At 55.1% G+C, this 24,595-nt stretch overlaps 1 protein-coding gene across 1 annotated transcript in view; it reads left to right on the forward strand.

Annotated features, from left to right (window-relative positions):
- The first annotated feature begins 890 nt into the window (after positions 1 to 890).
- Positions 891 to 24,595, forward strand: part of SCN4A (sodium voltage-gated channel alpha subunit 4) — a 40,024-nt gene continuing 16,319 nt past the window's right edge. The window contains exons 1-14 of the mRNA XM_030843265.2: positions 891 to 1,001; positions 11,387 to 12,053; positions 12,143 to 12,261; positions 12,389 to 12,478; positions 12,776 to 12,904; positions 13,352 to 13,443; positions 15,367 to 15,627; positions 16,427 to 16,490; positions 16,745 to 16,886; positions 17,678 to 17,878; positions 18,505 to 18,658; positions 20,464 to 20,702; positions 22,499 to 22,672; positions 23,533 to 23,889. Of these exons, the coding sequence (XP_030699125.2) occupies positions 11,781 to 12,053; positions 12,143 to 12,261; positions 12,389 to 12,478; positions 12,776 to 12,904; positions 13,352 to 13,443; positions 15,367 to 15,627; positions 16,427 to 16,490; positions 16,745 to 16,886; positions 17,678 to 17,878; positions 18,505 to 18,658; positions 20,464 to 20,702; positions 22,499 to 22,672; positions 23,533 to 23,889 (2,295 nt within the window). The 5' untranslated portion in view covers positions 891 to 1,001; positions 11,387 to 11,780. The remainder of the gene's footprint in view (positions 1,002 to 11,386; positions 12,054 to 12,142; positions 12,262 to 12,388; positions 12,479 to 12,775; positions 12,905 to 13,351; positions 13,444 to 15,366; positions 15,628 to 16,426; positions 16,491 to 16,744; positions 16,887 to 17,677; positions 17,879 to 18,504; positions 18,659 to 20,463; positions 20,703 to 22,498; positions 22,673 to 23,532; positions 23,890 to 24,595) is intronic.

The raw sequence follows: 24,595 nt of genomic DNA on the forward strand, positions 1-24,595 counted from the left end.
TTTAGCGGGAAGGGGCACGGTTCACAAAACCCAACACAGCCCATTTGTGGGTTTTTATTTCATCAGACCCCTAGTTGACCAGAAGCACTCTGGGTGGAGGAAAAGAGTCAGCTTCGGGAGGAGGAGGCAGGCTGGGGAAAAACTAGAGGATGTTCTTAGAGAGCCTTTGGGGATTGGCAGAGCCAGAGATGATTGAGGGGAGAGGGGCGGACAAAATACCCTGAACAGGAAGCCAACCTTGCCATACAGTAAGGACAAAATAAACGTGGCCTCTATGATCACGCATTCTTTCCCCATAGCGGGGACGGAGCATCATGCTGGTTGAATCAGGTGCCTGAAAAAGGGAGGCTTGTTCTGACCCAGTGAACCCCACCTGGAAAATGCAGTCAGCCCCAGCCCAGCCCTTGCCCAGGGTACCCCACCCCCACCCCCGCCGTGTGACCCTGCTGGTCTCCGGAACTCTCAGAGTTCCTGAGTGTCCGGAGGTTTCTGCACTGGGCTCCAGGCTGCCCTCCAAGACCTCTTGGAGCACATTTCCTCTGCAGAGAGTGTTAGACCAGGAGGGGAGGGCCACCTGGGGTGACCTCCTCCAGGCCCCTGGGCTGCCAAGGCCGGGGTCCTCAGTGCTGGCAGAGAGACAACACAGCTGCCCCCTTCCCACGCCCGCCCTTCAGCCTGCCCCAGCTTAGAAGAGGCTGTGACTTGAGATTGACAACTAGGGAGACACAGGGCTCCATTTTGCATTCTTGGAGCTGGGCCACAGTGGAAATGCAGGAAGTTGGGGAGTAGGCCACCAGGATGTACGGTGCTATCCTTGGCCAGGACAGGAAACGTTTGATCTGTTTCGGTCTCTCAGAAAGTTCTGAGTCTGAGCCCTCACTGCAGGTGAAGCTTGAGGAGGGGCCGCCACTGGCTGACTGCAGCTCTGGGTAATTTTGCTCCTAATCCACAGAGAAACAAAACAGCCTGAGCCTGGACTGCAGCTTTACCGGAGAGGAAGGGTATGCTTGGTTGGCAAGAGGGATGGTGACTGGAGCCTGAGCAAGGCCAGCAAGCTATCCACCATCTCTGCATCCTGGGGGATGTGCCCTAGAGTGAACGGGAAGGCTGTGAGGGGAAGGTCACCTCCATTCTCAATCTTCTGGGAGTTTCTCACAGCAGCTTTTATATCTCAGGCTGGCGGGGCATGGCTGAGGCTCCTGGGGGTGTGGGGTAGTGGGAGGGGAAGGCAGGGGAGGGTTTCAAGCCAATGAAGTGCAGCTAGGTGGGTTGAAGGACCTTCCCTGAAAGCTTGGTGTCCCAGGAAGAGAAGGTTCTAGAAGCATATAGTGGCAAGAGGTGGTGGTGGTGGGGTGTCTGTCCTGAGCCTTGTTTGGCCAATAATTAGGGACAATCTGGATCACAGACACTCAGCTGTGAGGGACTGGCCTTGAACGGAGAGGCAGAATCAAGATTCAACAAACCTTCACGAAAGACTGCAGGTGAAGAGGTGCAATGAATGAGGGGAATTTAAGTAGAAGTAGATGGAACATCCTACACGTGGATTTATATTAACCTTGCATCCTAGCTATGATCATTATTAGTTCCAGGAGGGGGTTTTTTGGTTGACCCTTTTGGACTTTGTACAAAGACAATCATGTCATCTGTGAACGAAGACAATTTTGTTTTTTCCTTCCCAATCTGTATACGTTTTCTTTTCTTTTATTGTCTTATTGCATTAGCTAGGACTTCCAGTATGATATTGAAAAGGAGTGGAGAGAGGCAACATCCTTGCCTTTTTTCTGAACTTAGTGGGAAAACGTCTAGTTTCTCACCATCAAGTACTATGTTAGCTATAGGATCTTTTTAAATGTTCTCTATCAGGTTGAGGAAGTTCCCCTCTGTTCCTAGTTTGCTGAGAGTTTTTATCATGAATGGGTTGGATTTTGTCAAATCCCTTTTCTGCATTCATTGATGTGATCAGATGATTTTTCTTCAGGCTGTTGATGTGACAGATTAACATTAAGTGATTTCTAATATTGAACCTGCCTTGCATACCTGGGATAAATCCCATTTGGTTATATAGTTCTTTTCATATACTGTTGGGTTTGATTTGCTAATATTTTGTTGAGGTCCACCTGTATTTAAAAGAGAAAAATCAACTGCACAATTATAGGACAGGGAAGATCTAATATGGCCATAGCTCATGACAAAAAGCTCCAGGGGTGACTGTAAAGTCACCTTGTAAGTGGGCTGCTGAAAAAGTAAATGCCGTCTTGGGATCAATGAATTCAATGGGCGTCTAGGCCAAGGAAAAAAGGCCTCTCTCTGTGGTCAGACTATATCTGGAATTGGGTGTTCAATCTGGCAGCCTCACAGAGGGAGACAATGCAGGGCTGGACCTGCTCCAGAGAAGAGCCGCCTCACCCTCCAGTGTCCTCCCCCTCGGCTCCCTGCCTGTGGACAGCTGGCCCCAGCCTGGCTCCCTGACTCCAGACGCTTCCTTTCCCACCCCTTGCCTCTAGGCCCCCAAGACTTTACCCACCACTTCTGCCCAAACTTCCGTTTTGACGCAGTTTCCGATGGAGCTTCTCACTTACTAAATGGGCCCTGGCGCCCAGGGAGCAGTGTTTTAGTCCTGGCTCAACTTTTCATTTATCATTCTCTAAAATTATCTCATTTGCTTCCCTATTTATTATCTGCCTCCTCTCTCGGGAATGCAAGCTCAGTGAGGACAGGGACTTTGCCACTCCTGTATCCCTGGCTCCCAAAACAGAGCCCGGCATAGAACAGATGCTCAGGAGATGTTTGTTGAATGAATAAATGTGTGATCTGGGGGAGTCACTACTCTTCTCTGGGCCTTAGTTTCCTCATCTATAAAATGAGGGAGTTGGACTCGATCTCTTGGGTCCTTGCAACGCTAACATTCTTTTATTCTCTGTTTTTTTTTTTTTTTTTTTTTGCTGTACGCGGGCCTCTCACTGTTGTGGCCTCTCCCGTTGCGGAGCACAGGCTCCGGACGCGCAGGCTCAGCGGCCACGGCTCACAAGCCCAGCCACTCTGCGGCACGCGGGATCCTCCCGGACCAGGACACGAGCCCGTATCCCCTGCATCGGCAGGCGGACTCTCAACCACCGCGCCACCAGGGAAGCCCTATTCTCTGTTTTTTTATTGAAGTGTAGTTGATTTACAGTGTTGTGGCAATCTCTGCTGTACAGCAAAGTGACTCAGTTATACACATATAGACATTCTTTTTTTATGTTCTTTTCCGGTTTATCCCAGGAGACTGGACATAGTTCCCTGTGCTATACAGTAGGACCTTGTTGTTTATCCATCCTAAATGTAATAGTTTGGGGACTTCCCTGGTGGTCCAGTGGGTAAGACTCCACGCTCCCAATGCAGGAGGCCCAGGTTCGATCCCTGGTCTGGGAACTAGATCCCACAAACGTGCTGCAACTAAGAAGCCCACATGCCGCAACTAAGAAGACTGCATGCCACAACTAAAGATCCCGCATGCAGCAACAAAGACCCGGTGCAGCCTAAATAAATAAAATAAAATAAAATAAAAATAAATGTAATAGTTTGCATCTACTAACCCCAGACTCCCAGTCCATCCCTCTCCCTCCTCCCCTCCCTCTTGGCAACCACAAGTCTGTTCTCTATGACTGTGAGTCTTTTTTTATTTTGTAGATAGGTTCATTTGTGCCATATTTTAGAGTCCACATATAAGTGATATCATATCATATTTGTCTTTCTCTTTCTGACTTACTTCAATTAGTGTGATAATCTCTAGTTGCATCCATGTTGCTGCAAATGACATCATTTCATTCTTTTTTATGGCTGAATAGTATTCCATTATATATATATGCCACATCTTCTTTATCCATTCATCTGTCGATGGACATTTAAGTTGTTTCCATGTCTTGGCTATTGTGAATAGTGCTTCAATGAACGTAAGGGTGCATGTATCCATATCTTTTTGAATTATAGTTTTGTCTGGGTATATGCCCAGGAATGGGATTGCTGGATCATATGGTAGTTCTATTTTTAGTTTTCTGAGGAACCTCCATACTATTTTCCACAGTGACTACACCAACTTACATTCCCACCAACAGTGTAGGAGGGTTCCCTTTTCTCCACACCCTCTCCAGCATTTGTTATTTGTATCTAACCTTCTTAAATTCAGTGGGAAGAGGTGCCCTCAGGCCCTCAGCCACCGCATCTCAGGAACAGGCTGGGGTGGAGGCCAGAGACTGATCTGTGGCTGGTGGAAGGAGGGGTCAAGCTGTCATGTGGCTCTCTTTACTCTGGGCTGTAACTTGAGGGGCCACGTGGAGATCTGCCAGCAAGTCGCCCAGCCAGTTACATGGGACATTATCAGTGCTTGTCTCTGCCAGAAAGTCACCACGCATGCACCCCAGATGTCCTTTCATTTTCCGCTGGTGCCACTGCAAACAACACAGTTTGTCCCTCTATTCTAGACACGTTGTGAGGGTGAGCAGGAAGCATATACATGCTGGCCAGTGTGGCCCCACCCAGGCCCGCCACCCCTGGAGGGGCTCTCCAAAGCTGCAGGATGAACTCCAGACCCCCAGACATGGTCTTCAAGGCTCTGGCCTAGCTGCCCAACCCGCCTCCCCCAAAACCCTAAACAGATCCCATGCCCCCCAAAGACTGACACGGTGTAGTTCCCTGTGTCCTGAATCTGCCTTTGTTCTGTCTGTTCCCTTTCCCTGGAGTGTCCTTCCTCTCCATTTCCCTGTGCTCACAACTTACTCATCCTTTGAGACCCAACTGAAAAGACACATCTTTCCTGCCCCCAGCCTGGAAGTCACCACTCATCCACCTGAACTCCCATAGCACAATCAACTCCCTTCTTTAGGGAGGGCAATTCTTTTTCCTTGTACCATAGCTTCGTGTGCCCATGTCCACCTTCTCCCCAGCTATCAGCTCTTGGAAGGCAGGATGCCCAGCAGATGCACCTTTGTTACCTACTCAGGGCTAGCTCAGGTTCTGACTTATGAACAGAATGAATGGATGGGTGGATGGATGGATGAATGAATGAATGAATGAATGGGTGAAATGTATCAGAATCCATTCTATTCCCAGAAAGATCTGTATCCAAGGCCTCATCCACTCACTGAGTGTCTGCTGTGTGCTCAGCACTGGGATTGGCCATGGTGACCTAGACAAGACATGGTTCCTGCTCTCTTGGCATTTCCGTCTGGTGGAGGAGACAGAAGAATGAATTAGGCCAATAGACAAGTGATTACAAACTATGATAAATGACGTCAAGGAAAATACAAGGGACTGTAATAGAGAGTTGAGGAGGAGAAATCCTCTTGGAGAAGGGACATTAGAGCCTAGACCGGGGAGTAATGTCTAGGACATTAGAGCCTAGACCATGTGAAGAGCGGGGAGACAAGAGCTCCAGGGAGAGCAAAGGCCCAAAGGCAGGCATGAGTCTGGTGGTCAAGGAGCTGGAAGGCGGCCAGGAGGACAGATCAGCAGACAAAGGCGAAGAGGCAGATCAGGGCTGGATCACCAGGGCCTTAGGTTTTATTCTAAGCGCAACAGGATGTGACTAGAGACATTTAAGCAGGAGAAACAACATGATTAGTTTCTTGTTTTTATTTTTATTTTATTTATTTATTTATGGCTGCATTGGGTCTTCGTTGCTGCGCGTGGGTTTTCTCTAGTTATGTCGAACGGGGGCTTTTCTTGCTGCGGAGCACAGGCTCTAAGCGCACAGGCTTCAGTAGTTGTGGCACACGGGCTTAGTTGCTCCACGGCATGTGGGATCTTCCCTGATCAGGGCTGGAACCCGTGTCCCTGCATTGGCAGGTGGATTCTTAACCCGTGTGCCACCAGGGAAGTCCCTAGTTTCTTGTTTTTAAAACAGCACCTGCTGCTTCCTCGGACTGGTTTGGAGAGGCCAGGGGCAAAAGCAGGTAGCTATTGTAAGCAATTGTTGTGAAACGGACCAGGGGAAAAGGAGAGGTTAGGTATGCTTTGGAGATGGTATTAACAGAACTTTGGACAGGCTGAATGTAGAGGTGAGGGAAAAGGAGAATTCACAAAGACACCTGCTTTTTTAAAATAAATTTATTTTATTTTTCGCTGCGTTGGGTCTTCGTTGCTGCGAGCGGGCTTTCTCTAGTTGTGGCGAGCAGGGGCTACTCTTCATTGCGGTGCGCAGGCTTCTCATTATGGTGGCTTCTCTTGTTGTAGAGCACGGGCTCTAGGCATGCGGGCTTCAGTAGTTGTGGCACATGGGCTCAGTAGTTGTGGCTCGCGGCCTCTAGAGCGCAGACTCAGTAGTTGTGGCGCACTGGCGTAGTTGCTCCGCGGCCTGTGGGATCTTCCTGGATCAGGGCTCGAACACGTGTCCCCTGCACGGGCAGGCGGATTCTTAACCACTGGGCCACCAGGGAAGCCCGACACCTCCGTTTTTGACTTGAGCAAATTTGGACTTGGCTGGATGGTGGTACCATTTCCTGGATTGAGGAAGACGGTGGGTAAGACAGTGGTATTGAGGACCCCTGACCTTGCAACTGATATCAGAAATGAGAGCGGTCTTGGGTGGACTGTGTCCTCAAGCTTCATAGTTGGCTGTAACCCTTTATGGGAGCAGAGCCTGTTCTCCATAATAGTTGTACCAATTTACATTCCCACCAACAGTGTAGGAGGGTTCCTTTTTCTTCACACTCTCTCCAGCATTTATTATCTGTAGACTTTTTGATGATGGCCATTCTGACCAGAGTGAGGTGAGACTTCTTTGTCATCTTGATTTGCATTTCTCCAGTAATTAGCGATGTGGCGCACTTTTTCATGTACCTGTTGGCCATCTGTGTGTCTTCTTTGGAGAAATGTCTGTTTAGATCTTCTGCCCATTTTTTGATTGGGTTGTTTGCTTTTTGAGAATCTATTTCTTTTTTTTTAACTTTTTATTTTATATTGGAGTATAGTTGATTAACAATGTTGTGTTAGTTTCAGGTGTACAGCAAAGTGATTCAGTTATACATATACATGCATCTATTCTTTTTCAAATTCTTTTCCTATTTAGGTCGTTACATAATATTGAGCACAGTTTCCTGTGCCATATGATAGGTCCTTGACAAATGTTTCATTCCAGATGCTGTCGATTGGATGCCTGTTAGCTATCCACACGGTGGGGTCCAGTAGCCAGTTAAATATATCGGTCTGGAGTTCAGAGGAGGGCTTTAACATACTCCTAGAACACTACTTACAGTCATAGGAATGATGCCACCCAGACCCAGACAGAGCCCTGAGATTGAGAAGGAACAGCCGGAGAGGCAGGAGGTAAACTATGGGTGAGCTGTCGTGGAGGCTGAGAGGAGAGAGCCTGTCCAGAAGGGGACTGCAGCCAACTGGATTGAATGTTTCTATGAGGTTGAGGGAAGTGAAGACAGAAACGTGTTCAGCAGACTTGGCAGCAGGGAGGGTGCTAGTGACTTGACAAAAGCCACTTCCGTGGAGTGGGGGGAATGTACGCCAGGTTGGAAGGGGTTGGAGAGGGAGCAAAGGTAAGGAAAAACAGCTGGTGTAGACACTTTCCAAGAAGTGTGTCCATGAAGAGGAACAGAAAATTAGAGTAAGCGCGAAGGGAGGCATGGGGCCGGGAGGGCGGTTTTTGTCACCACTGCCATTATTCTGAAGATGGCAGCACCTGGTCCTAGAAGGGGAGGGGCTGGTGGTGGGAGAGAGAGAAGGTAAGTAGAGAAGGAGGTCCTCGGGAAGGCAGGCGGGGTCAGGGGCCTGGGACCAAGTGGAAGTCCTGGTCTTGAGTCTTCTTTTGTTATCAGGACAGAGGAGGAAGGGGCGGGCAGTGAGGATAGTTCTGTTGGTTTGTGTGTGACGGATCCTGTTTTCTCAGTGAAGACAGACAGAGTCACCAGCTGGGAGCATCATGGGGAAGACTATGGGGGTGTTGAGGAAAGAAGAGAAGGCACGAAATAGTTGTTCTCAAAAAGTGGAAAAGCGAGACTCACAGAGAAACCTACACTTAGAGGGCGGCACTGAGGGCAAACCCGGGGTTTATAACCACAGAGACAGCGTGAACCCAGCGAAGTCCTGCCTTGGCTGCGACAGCATCCAGCAGCTCAGGGCTGCCTCAGGAAGAGCACAGCCAGGCCGGGCAGGCTGAGGTTTCCCCAGGTGAGGCGGGTGGAAGGAGAGAGAAGGCTGCAGTTAAGCGTATTTTCGAGGGAGGGATTATGGTGATGGATCTTGTAACGAAGGCTGGAAGAGGAGGGAGGTGAAGTCTGAGGGGCTGACGGAGAGGGAGAAATCTCAGGGTCAAGGACTGAGTGTAAGAAGAAGCCCAAGGATTACACAACAGGGCCCTTGAGCTAAGCAGTAGGAGGTGGGGGAGGGGAATGTGTGAGTGGCGATATCAGAGATCCAGTTTCTGGTTACGATTTAAGTTCAGGGTGGGCTCAAAGGAGAAACGGGCTAAGGTGGAAGGGTCCTCTCATCCATTCATTCATTCGATAACCTTTTATCCAGTGTTAGGCACACTGGTGGTACAAAGGAGCAATCCGCTCAGCCAGGGTGCCCAGGGAGGGCTTCCTGGAGGTGGTGGCTCTTGTGTAGGTTGAGTCTGCAAGGACGAATTAAAGCTCTCCGGGATGCCAAAAAGAAGGAGTGCTCCAGGCGGCAAGCAGACCATAAGCAAAGGCATGGGCTTCGGTGGGAAACAGTTTGGCCCTTTTGTGAAAATGGAGGTAGCATGGCCTGAGGGTGGGTGTGTGTGGTGAAGTGATGGGCCACGAGGCAGGGATCGGATCGTGCAGGGCCTTGCGACCCACGTGGAGGAGCGTGGACACATTATTAAGCAGTGGGAAGCCACCGAAGGATTAAGCAGAAGGTGACATGATCAGATTCGTGATTTTAGAAATGGGGATGCTGGCTTGGAGGGGAGCCAGGCAGGAGGTAGGGATGCAGGTGGGAGGCTATTTGAATAGAGCAGGTGAGAGGTGACGAAGCAGCAGTAGCCTGGAGGATGGAGAGACATGTGGGTGCTGGGAAGGAGCCTCAGCATGGCTTGGGAACTGACCAGATGTGCCACCAGGGTGCTTTCAGCCACCAGCAACCAAAACCATTGCCTCCACTGGCCTAGCCAAGGAGGGCATTTACCCACTCACATAACAAGACATCCAGACGTGAAGCGCTTCAGGGCTGGTGAAGAGGGTAGGAGGAGAGGAATCTACAGTGAAGTGCAGGTTTCAAAGGGAGAGGTGAGGAGTCCATTGGAGGCCCGCTGGGGGCCAGCAGGAGGAGGTGCCAGGCTGGCTGTGCCACCCGTTGCTCCCATGCCAGTGTGCCAGGCACTGGTTCAGGGGTGACCCCAAGCCCAGGCCTGCGAGGAGTCTCGTGGGGGGAGACAGACCACAGATCATCGCACAAGGAGGGCGTGAATCACCATTGACCTGAGAGCTGCCAATGTTGCGGCTGCACGTGAAGGGGAGCCGTGACTTGACGGGTCTGGGGCCGTCAGGGAAGTGGGAACAGAAACCACGGAAAGGAGGTGGATGGTGGTTATTCCCGTGGCAGAGAAGGGCACGGGAGACGTGCCTGCTGTGAAAGGCAAACAGGGCTTGCAGACCAGGCCCTGGAGAAGCAGCGTCTTCCAGGGACAGGAAGGAGGGGCTCACAGAGCAGATGTAGAGAGAGTGGCCAGACGGGGAGGCCACGCTCTCCTCCTGAGAAGAGAGGCCGTGGCCGTGAGATGTGCGAGGGAGGGTCGGCTGCACAGAAACCACTGGGTCTGACTGATCGGGGCCTCTGGTGCCTCTGGTGAGCGCAGTTTCCATGGGTGCTGGGGCCAGAGCCAGACTGTTCATCTCTGGTTATCTGTGGTTCCACTTGGGCGCCTGCGAGGGAGAGAGGGGGCAGCATCAGGCCAGAGGATTGTTGCCAAGCGGGGCAAGTGAACTGGGAGGCCGCCAAGTGGCCGTGGTCCCGCCAGGGCCGCCTGGCACGTCAGTGTCTTCTGTTTGGGCACGTACGTGAGGCCAGAGACGGGGAAGAAGGAGCAAAGGTATGTGGCAAGTGGTAGGTGCAACTGTGAGGTCAGCGTGAGGGGTGGTTTCAGGCTGGGCGTGCGCTCTCTTGTGTCTGCGCTCGTGTGTACACGTGTGTGTTCGTGCACACACACTCCCACGCACACGATGGGGCCAATGAGCAGCTGAGGGACGGGGTCAGCAGGAATAAGCAGAGTCATCCCCGTGGAAACACGACTCCCCGGGAGGGAGCAGCTGGGCAGCCAGGCCGGGGGCGTGGCCAGCTCTGCCCAATGGCTCCGGCCACTCCCTGGGCCGCCCTCCCCACCTGTTGACCAAGTCTGAGGAAACGCCTGCACTGGCCAGGGCAGGGGCACTGCTCAGGCTTCTGGGCCCGCTGTGACAGGGCTACCCTCCGGTGTAGCCCTGGGTGTCTCTGGGGGCTCTGTCTGAGGCCCTCTGGTGGAGGGGTGGTTCCGGGGCATCTGTCCGTGCGGGCCTAGTGATGGCTGTGTGTGTGACCAGGCTGCTGTGGTGTCCCTGTGCCCGCCTGCTGATGCGGGTCATTCCCCAGGGCCTTTGCAATAAGTGACCTACCACCTTGCTTCCACAGGGAACAGGCTCAGGAGGGCTGCGCAGCTCTCACAGGCCTCTGCAGCTCCTGGTGGGGACCCTTCTATCAGGCCAGTTCATACAGGGACCACCAGCCAAAAGCAGTCCCTGGGAGCTCTAGCCCTGCCCCCACCATTGAAACTGTCCGTCTCCTTGTCTCCAGGACCTTTCCTGTGTGTCCTTCTCTTCCACGTTAGCATCCTCAGGCTCTCCTGACATGACCCCACACACACACACCCTGCATTTTCCCACTCCAGCTCCCCCTGCCTGCCCATGGGTTAGGTCCCATGGGTCCTGGGGGAGGGAGCTGGTGGGATCCTTGGCAGTGCCCGGGAACCTTCCTTCTTCCCTCTCCCCGACCAACATCACACCTCCCCAAAGCTCAGGACAGGGCACTCCACATTCCCACATCTTCCTTTTCTCTTCCCTCCAGGCCAGATACGGTGAGTACAGGCAGGTGTACCACATTCTCCTTTCTCATGCCCCTGGCAGACATCACTAATCAATCACAGCAGTCTTTTTGCACTGAGTCTGGCTGCAATCTTGATAGTCTTTGCCTGCATCTCCAATGCAGCCAACAGCAGCAGATCCAAGTCAGCCCTCAAGGTGTAATCCGTTTGCCATTCCTGCGTTAGGCTGACCCCCTCAGGCCCCTCACCTCGGCCCATCCTCAATCCACCCTCACGTTTCACATCTGATTCCTTTCTGCCTCACTGCTGGATAGAGGTCACATGGGCGTAGCCAGCTGTGGTTTTTCTCTGTCCCCATAGGCTGAAGCCACACAGTCCCCAGAACTTGGGACCAGGAGGCGGTTGAAGGCGCTGGGGCATTGGCCCCAAGTCTCGAAGGCGGAAGAGGATCTGGTCGGTTTGCTGTCAGTGCAGAGTGCAGCCAAGCCCTTGCTGGGGAGAGTGCGGTGCGGGGCTTGGGGGTGATGCTCTTGTGTCCAGCACCTGTGCAGCAGCACCTGGGCCCGGCAGGCACATCTCCCAGCCCCAGAAGGGCCTGCACGCCGACCTCCCCGCCCTGGCCCCTGGTCAGGCAGGAGGTGAGTAGCGGACAGCAGGTCCAGGGCGGGGTGGCCGCCCAGCGCCCCGGGGGCTGCACGCTGCAGCCGTCCCAGCTGCCTGCCGCCCTGCTGGCCCCTGAGCCCAGGATGCGAGGATGGCCACCTCATCTTTGCCCACGGTGGTGCCTCTGGGCCCTGAGAGCCTGCGCCCCTTCACCCGGGAGTCCCAGGCAGCCATAGAACGGCGGGTGATGGAGGAGGAGGCCCGGCAGCAGCGGAACAAGCAGATGGAGATCGAGGAGCCCGAACAGAAGCCGTGCAGTGACCTGGAGGCTGGCAAGAGCCTGCCCCTCATCTATGGGGACCCCCCGCCGGAGGTCATTGGCATCCCCCTGGAGGAACTGGATCCCTACTACAGTGACAAGAAGGTCCGGGCCTGGGAGGCTTCCCTCCACCCGTCTGTCCACTGTCAAGCTGTCTGCCTGTCCCAGGCCTCACAGCTCTCTCCCCGCTGCAGACCTTCATCGTGCTCAACAAGGGCAAGGCCATCTTCCGCTTCTCCGCCACCCCTGCTCTCTACGTGCTGAGCCCCTTCAGCACCCTCAGACGCTACGCCATCAAGGTGCTCATCCACTCATATCCTGCCCGAGTGGGGCGAGCGCAGGGGCGGGGAGAGGCAGGGAGGGCTCGGGGGTGGGCAGGAGGCCCTCCTTCCACCTCCCCTCCCACCTGCTCCCTCACTTTCCTTGACTCTCCCCCCAACGCTGTTCAGCATGTTCATCATGATCACCATCTTGACCAACTGCGTGTTCATGACCATGAGCGACCCGCCTTCCTGGTCTAAGCATGTGGAGTAAGTCTCCCCCTCCCCCGGTCCCCCGGTCCCAGGTGTCTGCCGGTCCCAGGTGTGCACTCTGAGGATGCCCAGAGTGAAACCACTCTTGTCTTCCAGGGAGACAAACGCTGTCACTGCCACCCCCATCAACAAGCACCTTAAGTCCCCGGAATGGCACACACTGTCACCCAATGTCCTCAGCCCCTGGGTGGCACATGTCACTTCTGTGCCCTCCTTCCCAGGAGGTCCATCACTGCCACCCACACCCCGGCCCCGGCGTGACATGGCTGGCCCTGGCCGCCCTCTCCCCGCCAGGTACACCTTCACGGGGATCTACACCTTCGAGTCCCTCATCAAGATCCTGGCCCGCGGCTTCTGCATGGAAGACTTCACATTCCTCCGGGACCCCTGGAACTGGCTGGACTTCAGCGTCATCATGATGGCGTGAGCAGGGCCCCGAGGGCGTCCTGAGGCTGGGGAGGGGAGGGGGCCAGGCCTCAGAGGGTGGACCGCAGGGCTGTGGGTCCAGCTTGCAGATAGCGGGCTGCACATTCCCGGAGTCTGGCTGGGAGTCTGTCCCGGTGCCCCTACACATAGCACATATGACCACACACAGCAGCCCCGAGCCCTAGTCCCACGGGTCCCCACCCGGGAGAGCTGGGCTACCCTTGCTAACCCCACTCCTCAGCAAAGCTGCTGCACTGTCTTCCCCACCTCTCGGGCCCCGACAGGAAACTTGCTGTGCCTGACCTGTCCCCCCGCAACTCCACGGTAACCCCAACTAAAAGGATTCCTTGGGAATCCTCCTTCTGGGCCTGGAGAACCTGTGACTTCTGCCCTACCGCCCACCCCCGGCTCTGACACAGCCCTCGCCCCAACCTCCCCACCCAGGTACCTGACGGAGTTTGTGGACTTGGGCAACATCTCAGCCCTGAGAACCTTCCGGGTGCTGCGGGCCCTGAAAACCATCACAGTCATCCCAGGTACTGGGGAGGAGCAGGGACCCTCTACCCAGGCCATCAGGCCTCCCCCCTCACCCAGGCCTGGAACCAGGCACTCAAGTTCTGTGACTCAGGGTCACAACCCTCCCAGGTGGTGTAGGACCCACACCAAAGCCTGGACACAGAGGGACCCAGGTGGGAGGATGAGTTTTAAGAGGCAGCATAGCAAGGTGGTTAGAGCACAAATTCTGGAGCCAGACTGCCTGGGTTCAATTCCCACCTCCACCACTTCCTAACTTTGACCTTGGGTAAGTGGCTTCCCTGTCTGCCTCAATTTCCTTATCTATGAAATGTGGATAATAACAGTACCACTCATCCGGTTGTTATGAGAATTCAAAGCCTTGATAGCAATAAGGTGCTTAGAACAATGCCTGACACAGGGTATGTGTATTCGATAAAATAAACAGACTGGGCAGAGCAGAGACCTCCACCTGAGAGAGGCACAGAGAATCAGTGATAGAAAGTCCCAGCCCTGTGGGCTCAATAATGAACACGCCACATACCCACTGAGCAATCAGGCCAGGGCAATTCCAAAGTAATGCAGCAAGAAGCATGAAATAACTAGCATCTGGATCATCCGGACCCTCAAAAAAGCATGTGGAGAAACTGGAGAAGGTTCATTAAAGGAGAGAAAGATGATCTGAAAAGGCATGGAGAACAGACTCTGGGAGGAGGAGAAATTGTGAAGTCATAGTGCTAGAAAATATGTTAGTTCTCCTCTAGTCCAAAGCCCTCGTGAGTTGCAGTTGAGGAAGGAGGGACCCCGGGAGGGAAGAGCTTACTGAAGGCCACACGGCACGTTGGCCCCTGAGTCAAGGCCACAGTACCTTCCCTCGTTGCCAGGCTTCCAGCATCCTCAGGGCTCAGGGGGCTTTTATAAGGAGGCTGCTGAGCATCTGTTTTCATACCAGGATAAGAAAAAGAAATAAAGTCACACTGAAACAAGAGACACACTGATTAGGCCCAAGGAAGAAGTTATGGTTCTTCTATAAACGATGGAATCTGAGCCTGGAATTCCATACGATTTGGCTATGCCTTTGACCGTCCAGAGGAGTGCAATATTGCAAAGTCAGCCTAGAGCTTCTCAGAGTGAACCCTGCTGTTCCTTTGGTGTTAACAGGCACTAAAAGAGAAAGGGGGCTTCCCTGGTGGCGCAGTGGTTGAGAATCCACCTGCCAATGCAGGGGACACAGGTTTGAGCCCTGGTCCGGGAAGATCCCACATGCCGCGGAGCAACTAAGCCCGTGCGCCACAACTACTGAGCCTGCGCGCCTAGAGCCCGTGCTCCGCAACAAGAGAAGCCGCCGCCGTGAGAAGCCCGCAAGCCCGCGCGTAGCAACGAAGACCCAATGGAGCCAAAAATAAATAAATTTATTAAAGAAAAAAAAAGAGAGAGAGAAAGGGTTCTGTGTCAAATAAGGTGAAACGTGGCATTAAAGTTTTTGTTTCTGTAGGACTTTTCCGAGCCCTTGATAGGCTAATCTACGCAAGGACCCTCCAAGAGGGCGCTCCAGAGCTCAGCCTGCCCCCAACGTGATTGAACCCCTTCTGTTAAGGGCACAGCTTGCGAGATGAGCGTTCTAAGGAACACCCTTCAGGAGTGCTGACTTACGACATGTATTCAGCTCCACTGTGTGGCTGGGTGTCGCTCTCCGAGTTGGGGCAACACACTGTGAAGTCTTCGTAGTCCCTTGTCTAGTGGCTGAGATTCAGTGGCCATGCAAGGCTCCAGATGGAGGTTGTAACCAGAGAAGGATGGGGCTAATTTGGGAAGGCTTCGGGCAAGCAGTGCCCCAAGTAAGTCAGGGCTTGAAGGAGGTGGAGTAGGCAGAGGCTCGCAGGGACTGAGTGGGTGAGTTACCCTCTGCCCTGCCCAGCCCCAGCTCTCACCCTCCCTGTGATCAGGGCTGAAGACCATCGTGGGAGCCCTGATCCAGTCGGTGAAAAAGCTGTCAGATGTGATGATACTCACCGTCTTCTGCCTGAGTGTCTTTGCCCTGGTGGGGCTGCAGCTCTTCATGGGAAACCTGCGGCAGAAGTGTGTGCGCTGGCCCCCGCCCTTCAATGACACCAACACCACGTGGTACGGCAATGACACCTGGGACGGCCAGGAGAGCTGGGCCGGCAACTCTACCTTTGACTGGGATGCCTACATCAATGACGAAGGTAAGGATGGAGGGTCGGGAGGCCAGTGGGGTCTTTCCCAGCCCCGATGGCAGCCCCTTGTGAGACAAAGAGCATGGAGAAGACCTGAGTGTAAATACGTCACTTGCCAGCTGGGGTAACCGCTGACAAGTCACTTCATCTCCCCCTCCCTCAGAATCCTTACCTATAAGATGGAGACAACAATACCTTTCTCAAAGGGTTTGTGCAACAACAAATGCCAAATTGCTTTGAAAATCCTAAAACTTTGGCTATAAAAAGCAGCAGTGCATAGTCCCTAACCTACGTACTCCTTGTTCTCCATCACAGCACATGCTTGCACCCTGGCAGGGCCACCACCAGGCCCCCGCATCCTATTCACATACCCAGACTTCATAGCCTCACACGCACGAGGCAACATTTTCATAAAGCCACTATTACTTCACACTGTGCCTCCTGGCAGCTGAGAAAATGGTACCCCTTCTTCAACCTGGCATCCTGGATTCTAGCCGCATCCCCCCCCTTCAGTTGAGGGTCCTGCACAGGCACATGGTAGCCCCATCCACACACATGCATGTCCCCCACCCCGTATCCCTCTGTGCCCCTGCGGCACGCCACACTAGGCACTGAGCTGACAGCAAAATATATCTACCCAGAGACCTTGGAACTTGGAGCTGCCCTTAAAGGAGAGGGAAGGGGCACCCAGACAGCATCCGTTTGGTGCGTGTGGTCCACACAGATGTGTCCACAGGTGCACGGTGGGTACTGTGCCCACAGTGTCCATGTGGTGACATGTTTCCTTTGTGGCCTCTGACTCCCAAAGGGAACTTCTATTTCCTGGAAGGCTCCAATGACGCCCTGCTCTGTGGGAACAGCAGCGATGCTGGGTGAGTGACACTGGTGGGGGGGTGGGGGGGGTGGGGGGCAGATGTCCCAGGGTTGTCAGAAGATGGGGGATGATTAGGGATGAGAACCTGGGGTGGATGGAAACGTAAAGAAAATTCATGGGCATGGGGGGAACACTTTCCATTTTGGGGGATGCAGACAAGACGGAAGGATAGTTTTCTCTTGGGATCCCCCCATCTATCTCCCGGCTGGAGCTCTCCTTTCTCCCTAAAGCCAGCCCCCATCCTATCCCCAGGCGCTGCCCTGAGGGTTACGAGTGCATCAAGGCCGGGCGGAACCCCAACTATGGCTACACCAGCTATGACACCTTCAGCTGGGCCTTCCTGGCTCTCTTCCGCCTCATGACACAGGACTATTGGGAGAACCTCTTCCAGCTGGTACAGCGGCCCCCGGCCCTGCCCCTCAGCCCCATGGCTACCTCCCTCCATCTCCACAGCCTCCTCCGGGCTTGGTGGGGCCCCTAACAAGTCTGTCCCCTCCGTGGTACCCCCTAAATGCCCCTACATACGGGTTCTCAGAGCCCTCTGACACTAGGTACCTGCCCAGATCGGAGCCTCAGCCCTTTCTTCCTTTTTCTCATTTGCCTTAAGAGCTGAGATCTGAGCCGGGCACAGACTCCCAGACCTCACAGCAACTGGTAGGGCAGCTTAGACTCCAACTCTGCCCAGACACAATTATTTGCCTTCCACTGTTTGCAGGTGGGCAGGTTGGGTCTGGAGCAACAGTGCCTGCTGGTTCCTGGTGATGTTTCTAACATGATGATGTTAATAATAATATTTAGTAGTAATAATAATAATAGCTACTATTTGCTGAGCTCTTACTAGATGCCAGGCGCTATGGGAAAGCTAGGATTCAAGCTGATCCCAAAGCCCATGTTCCCCAATTTTTATCCTGGTTCTCTGATCGCAAGATGTCTGGCTGAGGTCCTCTGGGCTTTCTGAGCCAGGAGACCAGGAAGGTCTGGGTCCTGAGTATATATTTTGAAGCACCCCAGAATGTGGCTTAGCCTGCCAAGGGTGGCTATACCTTGCCTCAAAAGCCCTCAAACTGCCGGGCTCTGTGAAGGACCCTCTCTGTTTACCTATCTGGGCGACGGATGTACGGAGATGGGTGTGGGTGAAAGCAGGGGAGTGCCATGTGACGCTCTCTCTCCCTCCCCCACTCCCAGACCCTTCGGGCAGCCGGCAAGACCTACATGATCTTCTTCGTGGTCATCATTTTCCTGGGCTCCTTCTACCTCATCAACCTGATCCTGGCGGTGGTGGCCATGGCATACGCTGAGCAGAACGAGGCCACCTTGGCCGAGAATCAGGAGAAAGAAGAAGAGTTTCAGCAGATGCTGGAGAAATTCAAAAAGCAGCAGGAAGAGGTGGGGAAGGTCTGGACTCAGGGAGAGGAGGCCGAGGACCCAGGGATCTCCCTGCCCCTCAGCCTGGGTGCTCCTGGGCAGGCTGAGGGGAGTCGGGGGAGGCATGGGGTAGGGCCTGCGAGGCAGAGGACGGGGAACAGAAGGCCCAGGCTGGAGCTTTGGTGGGGTGGGAGGCATGCAAGCAGTAGAAAGAGTATTTCTCAGCTCAGCGCCTCAGTTTCCCCATATATAACAAGGAATCTGGAGTAGTTAAACCTGACGTAGCCTTCCAGCTCCAATTCCTATGGTTTTATGATTCCTTATGGGCAGCGTACGGGTCCAGGCTGAGGGAGAGGTGGGTCCTGATGAGGCCCCGGGGAGCAGCTGTACATTTACCCATTGTCTCATGAAGTGCAGGGTCAGTCAAGGCTTCAGAGAGTGAAGGGTCTTCAGGATGTGTCACTTTGGTCCCTACCCTGTCACCCCACCACCACCGAGGTTGCCGCCCCTGCCCACAGTAAGCTGGGTGCAGGCCAAAAAGAGGGGCCCCCAGCCTGAAAGACTCAGGAAGAAGCTCTGAGCGTCCATTAGTCCATCCCCATGGCTCAGCAATGGACTTTATGTCCATCACCCTTGCTGGTCCACAGGCCAAGGCCGCTCAGGCGCTGGAAGGTAGGGAGGCAGACGAGGACCCAGCCCACGGCAAAGACTGCAACGGCAGCCTGGACACATCGGCGGGGGAGAAGGGGCCCCCAAGACCCAGCTGCAGCGCAGGCAGCGGCATCTCAGATGCTATGGAAGGTGAGTGCCTGGCATCCCCATACCCACCCTGCTCTGCCTGTCCTGCCCGTCAGGCTACTTGGACTCCCGGGGTGGGGGCCGGGAGGGCCTGGCTGGGCCCAGCTTCAGGACAGTAACTTAATATTGGCATCGAAGAAATGGCTGTGATAAATATAGTCCTGGCTTACCCTGGCCCAATTCTGGCTGCAAGGCCAGGCTGTGGCGGGAACTGGGGGCTTCCGGGAGGCCTTGGGGGCTGCCAAGGCAATGGGGAAGGACAGGATAATAATACGAACCAGGAAGGCCCAATGTTCCGGAAACTGGAGATCCTGTTCCTCAAATATCTTCTCGGTAAAAGTTAAACATCAAAGGTCCCTCTGCCCAGATAGAGTCACAGACTCCCCCAAATCCCTGTGCTGCCCCCCAGGCCTCAGTGGGACACTAGGATTAGGTAACGAGGAGAGGGTGGATAGACATACAGATGGATGGATGGATGGATGGATGGATGGATGGTTGGGTGGGTGGGCTGAAAGATTAATGAATGGGAAGAGGCATGGGTGTGTGGATGGATGAGAGGGAGGGAGGAGGAGGAAAGGGGGAAGCAAGGGAGGGAGATGCAAGGAAATCTGACATAGAAGGGAGCGGGCCCCTCCCCAGGTGTCTCGCCTTGGGCCAGGAAGGACTTGGAGGACTTTGCAAACCTCTAGAGGGCCCCATCCCAGCTGACCTTGTGTGACGGGCATCCAGGTGTCTATGTGCCCTGCCAGAGGATGCCCCAGGGAACGCTGGGCAGGGCTGGCCGAGGAGGTCACTCAACGCCGTCCTTGCTGGGACTGTGGTGGGAAGTTTGGGGCCTCAGACACAGTTTGGGGCACCTGCAGTAGCACCCGGGTTGGGGGTAGGGGTGTAGAATCTGCAGCCTGGTTTACTAATTCTTGGGTGGGGGTGCGGCTCAGCCGCCCCCAAACTCTGGGGTGTCCCAATCACGCACTCAAACCCAGGTGTCTATGGGGCTGCCCTGGGAGTCCTCTTTCCTCATCTATGACGTGGGGGCACTAATATACTTACCTCATCCATTTCCAGTGGTAATTAAATGAGAGCATGCCCAGGCTGAGAACCCCCATGGGCAGCAGAGGCCTGGAAGACCAGGAGGAGAAGCAGCGTCACCCATGGGCCTTATGGAGCCCCAGGGGTTTAGAGCTGGAGTGGCAAGAACAGGGGATGTTTCCAGAAAGCTACCCTGGTGGGAAAGGAAGGACTGGCTGGGGACAGTCTGGAGGGGCCGGCATACTGGCAGTGAGAGGGAGAGCCCTCGGGGGGAACCATGGTTTGCTCCTGAGTGGTGCTGGCCAGCAGCAGGTGGAACTGGGACCCAACCCCCTGCAGTGGCCTCCCGCCTCTCCCTGGGGGCCCTTGGGCCCCTCCCCAGCCGAGATCGCAGCCCTGGGCCATAGGCAGAGGATGGGAGTCACCCCATCGCGTTGGGGGTGGGGAGCTCCAGGAAGGTGGAGCTGAAGTAGAACACTGAGAGAGAGGAACTAGGGGTAAGGCTGCTGAGGGTGTGGCTTTTTGAGGGTCAGCTAAGGGACAGCGTGTTGGGGGGCGGGGACTGAGGGGTGGGGCCATGTGGGCAGCGTCTAGAGGGATGGATCTTGAGGGTGACCCACTGAGAGGCGGGGCTTGGAGTAGGCCTCCCTGAGGGGGCGGGGCTTGAGGTGTGATGCTCCAGGGGGCGGAGCTTGGAAGGTGGCACCAAAGACCTCGGTGGAGGAAGGAGCACGTGAGGGGGGATCCTCATCAGGTATCGGTTTCCACCCTATTCCCAGAGCTGGAAGAGGCCCACCAGAAGTGCCCACCATGGTGGTACAAGTGTTCCCAGAAAGTGCTCATATGGAACTGCTGCACCCCGTGGATGAAGTTCAAGAACATCGTCCACTTGATCGTCATGGACCCCTTCGTGGACCTGGGCATCACCATCTGCATTGTGCTCAACACCCTCTTCATGGCCATGGAGCATTACCCCATGACGGAGCAATTTGACAGAGTGCTCAACGTGGGCAACCTGGTAGGGAGCGGACGAGGGAGAGGCTGTCCTTCCTGTGCAGGACAGGAGAGGGGCCACAGGGCCTGACGGGCTGTGTGGAAATATGGGTCGCGATTAGGGGGCATAAGGGGACAGGCTGGGGTTATTTTCCCAGCATATGGGTATATGGGGGCATGAGTTGATGTACCAGGGATGTGCATGGGGTGACCCATGGGACGTGGAATTTGGGTTTTAGGGTACTTGGGGGCAGATAGAATAGGGATGAGGTGCTTGACCTCTTATGATCAGGATTTCAGGGGCTTTGGGGTCCAGGCCATGCCCTGGAGGCAGAGATGGGGGAGTGAGAGCATAGAGGTATGGGGGTGGCTGGATGGCAAGTCTCTCCACTTTCAGAGGTTGTTGTGGGCCTAAGAGGGACAAAGGGACCTGGAAGTGGGGGCATAGAGCCATGGGCACCCAGGCTCAAGAGGCCCCCCGCTCACCCTGGAGGCCCCAGGGCATAGGCCCCCAGCCCCGAGCCCCCCTGCCCGCTGCCATTTCTCTGGCCTGGCCGGGCCAGCTCCCCCTCCAGCCCTTTCTGCTCTGCTATTGTTGACACACACTGATCCGCCTGCTTATCCCTGCCCATTAGAAGCATTATCACCTCGTTGCCAGCCCCTGTGGAGCCTGACAAAGGGAAAAAGCTGCCTCCTCCTCCAGTCCAGCCCCACCCTTCCCAATTGCCTTTGCAATCTTTCCAGGATGGTGAATGGGCGAGATGCTCCCCCTCTCCTGAGGCGTGGGGAGCCCAGGAAGAGTCAGATTTGGGGCCTGGGGCAGGACGAGGACTGGGTGGGCGGCACAGGAATCAGACCCTGGACTCCCCAGCCCGCGAGGCAGGCACGTCCACCCCACGGAGATACCCGAGGTGGCCATGGCCAGGCCGGGCTGGAGGAGCAAGGGTGTGCTCTGGACCCGCGGTGCAGCTGCTGGGGTGTGTGTGATGGGCCCGGCCCGCCGCCTGCCCACCCCCTGCCCACACTCTGCTGCTGTCTGGGCACCTGCTACGGGCAGGGACAGCTCCTGGGCGGGGCTCAGCATGTGCCCGGGCAGGCTGTGGGCCCGGGGCAGCTGGTGCCCGGTAGGAGGGGGACTGTGCCCAGGGAGCTTTTAGAGGTTCTGCAGCTCTCAGACAAGTCCAGGGCTCTGGGGGCTCAGCTCTGGCTTCTCACTGATCCTCTGCTTCATCCTCTTTGGGGCCCTGTCTTAGACTTCCAAAGCCACCAAGATTTTCTGGGTCCTGGGACCCCAGCCAACCAGGGTAGAGAGGCTGTAGGGTGTAGGGACAGGAGACTGGACTAAGCCCCCCAAGACCTGGCTTGAGACGTGCTTCTAGGTGGGCGGTGTGACCGACAGCTTGCTGCTGGCCTCTCTGAGCCTCAGTTTCTCATTTCTGGTATGAGCGCGATCATTCCTCCCAACCTCACAGAGGCTGGGATACCCATAAGGTCACAATGTGAACGACAGCACGCTCTGTGAGTGCTGAATATTATTATGATTGGGCTGAGGCCCCAGGAAGTCACGTGACAGGCCAACAGTCACAAGGCCAGGAATGGACGGGCCCCGGCGTCTGAGTGGTTCCCACTCTGCCCCGTGGCATGGTCGTTCCGCTCCTCACTCACTCACATACACACATCTCTGGGCCGTGGGTACCACTGCTTGCGCCCCCAGGGCTCTGTCACCCTCCCCTCGAGCCCTGGAGGTGGGAGTGGGGTTGGGGACTCCCGAGGTCCTGTGCCCCTGAGGCTCTATGACGGGGGCTGCACCCCACCCTGCAGGTCTTCACGGGCATCTTCACAGCAGAGATGGTGCTGAAGCTCATCGCCATGGACCCCTACGAGTACTTCCAGCAGGGCTGGAACATCTTCGACAGTATCATCGTCACCCTCAGCCTGGTGGAACTGGGCCTGGCCAATGTGCAGGGGCTGTCGGTGCTCCGCTCCTTCCGTCTGGTGCGTGAGGCCCTGGCCCCCGGGCTGGGGAAGGGTGTGGTGAGGATGCCTGGGGGAAAGGAGGAGAAGCCTCCAAGAAGCCAGAGGGCTAGAAGTAAAGCCCCCTCTGCCCTTTGGTCACCACGCTGCCTCTTAGAACCTTTCTTACTGGAAAAAAGGAGAAAGGTGCCCTCCCCCTTATCGCACAGAGCTGCTGGGGGACCAAAATGACAGCCCAGGAGCTGACATTTGGGCTTGACTCCTAAGTGACCTTGGGTGGCAGTGGGGTGGGGACTTCGACCCATATTGCAGAGCTGGAAGCTGAGGCTCCGGAAGTGCATCAGTAGTGGAATTGGGACTCCGACTTAGCATCCTTTCCACTACCCCCTAGGGACCTCTCATGCATCCACAGAAGTATAGAGGAGGTGAGCTACACCTCTGTGTACCTTTCACCCGGCTCCAACAGCTGTCAACATTCTACAGTTCTTGTTTTATCTGTCCCCCCAATTTTTCTGTGGGGAACATCTTAAAGCAAATCCCGAGATTTCATTTCACTTGCAAATACTTCAGCCTGTATATTTAAGAGATAAGGACTCTTTCTTTTGATCACTCAAAGAGGATGAGGTGGTAGGATGTGAGCATTCCCATTTCATAGAGAGGTAAACTGAGGCCTTGCATCCCTCAGTGGGTGGGAGTTGAGCTGTTCATTCTGGGAATTCCCTGGTGGTCCAGTGGTTAGGACTCTACGCTCTCGCTGCGGAGGGCCTGGGTTCAATCCCTGGTCAGGGAACCGCTCTTTCTCCTCTAAGGATGAGGCTCTCTTGGGGCTGGGCCAGGGGTCCCCGGGCCTCACCGGCCCCTGCCCTCCCCCTGCCCGGCAGCTGCGGGTCTTCAAGCTGGCCAAGTCGTGGCCAACACTGAACATGCTCATCAAGATCATCGGCAACTCAGTGGGGGCGCTGGGCAACCTGACGCTGGTGCTGGCCATCATCGTGTTCATCTTCGCCGTGGTGGGCATGCAGCTGTTCGGCAAGAGCTACAAGGAGTGCGTGTGCAAGATCGCCGCGGACTGCAACCTGCCCCGCTGGCACATGCACGACTTCTTCCACTCCTTCCTCATCGTCTTCCGCATCCTGTGCGGGGAGTGGATCGAGACCATGTGGGACTGCATGGAGGTGGCCGGCCAGGCCATGTGCCTCACCGTCTTCCTCATGGTCATGGTCATCGGCAACCTGGTGGTGAGTAAGGTCGGCTGGGTGGCTCCCCCACCCTCGCCCAGGACATCCAAGTGTCCAACGTGTGTCCATGCCTTTACTTCCTTTAAATCAGGCTGTCGCTGAAGGGCCCTTTTCCCATGAGGCTACGCTGTGTGACACCGCCGATGCTTGTTTTCTACCTAACCCCAGCCCCCAAATGGCAGTTTTGTATGGTTTAACTCAGTGGCTCTCAAATTTTAACCTGCTTAGGAATCACCTGGGAGTTTCTCAAAACCTAGATTCCAGGCCCCATGCCCCAGAGTCAGGTGCAGCAGCTCTGAGCCGTGGCCCAGGAACCGGCATTTCTAATGAGCTCTGGGTGATGTCACTGCCTCTGGTACAGGGACCACACTGCGAGTAGTACTGTTGAGACCTAGTGTTTTGGGTAAAGTAACATGATAACTGGAGTCAGACTGACCCATGTTGCAGTCCCGGCTCCTCTGCTGTCTATGTGACCTTGAACGAACCACTGCTCTCTGGTTGGCTGAGTTCTCTAACTTCACGTGGAAGAAAAATGGTAGGCCCCTCAGGGGGTGGCCGGGAGGATTGACTGTGACCGCAGAAGGCACAGTGTGGGGTTGGTACCAGGAACTCCTGGCCCTTTTGTCCTCCTACCCTCTCACCCTCTGTCCCCAGGAACTAGGCCATGGGCACTGGGAGGATCTGGAGGTGGCATGGGCTGCACCCA

The sequence above is a fragment of the Globicephala melas genome, chromosome 20 (genome assembly GCF_963455315.2).
Source record: "Globicephala melas chromosome 20, mGloMel1.2, whole genome shotgun sequence".
Lineage (NCBI taxonomy): Eukaryota > Metazoa > Chordata > Mammalia > Artiodactyla > Delphinidae > Globicephala > Globicephala melas.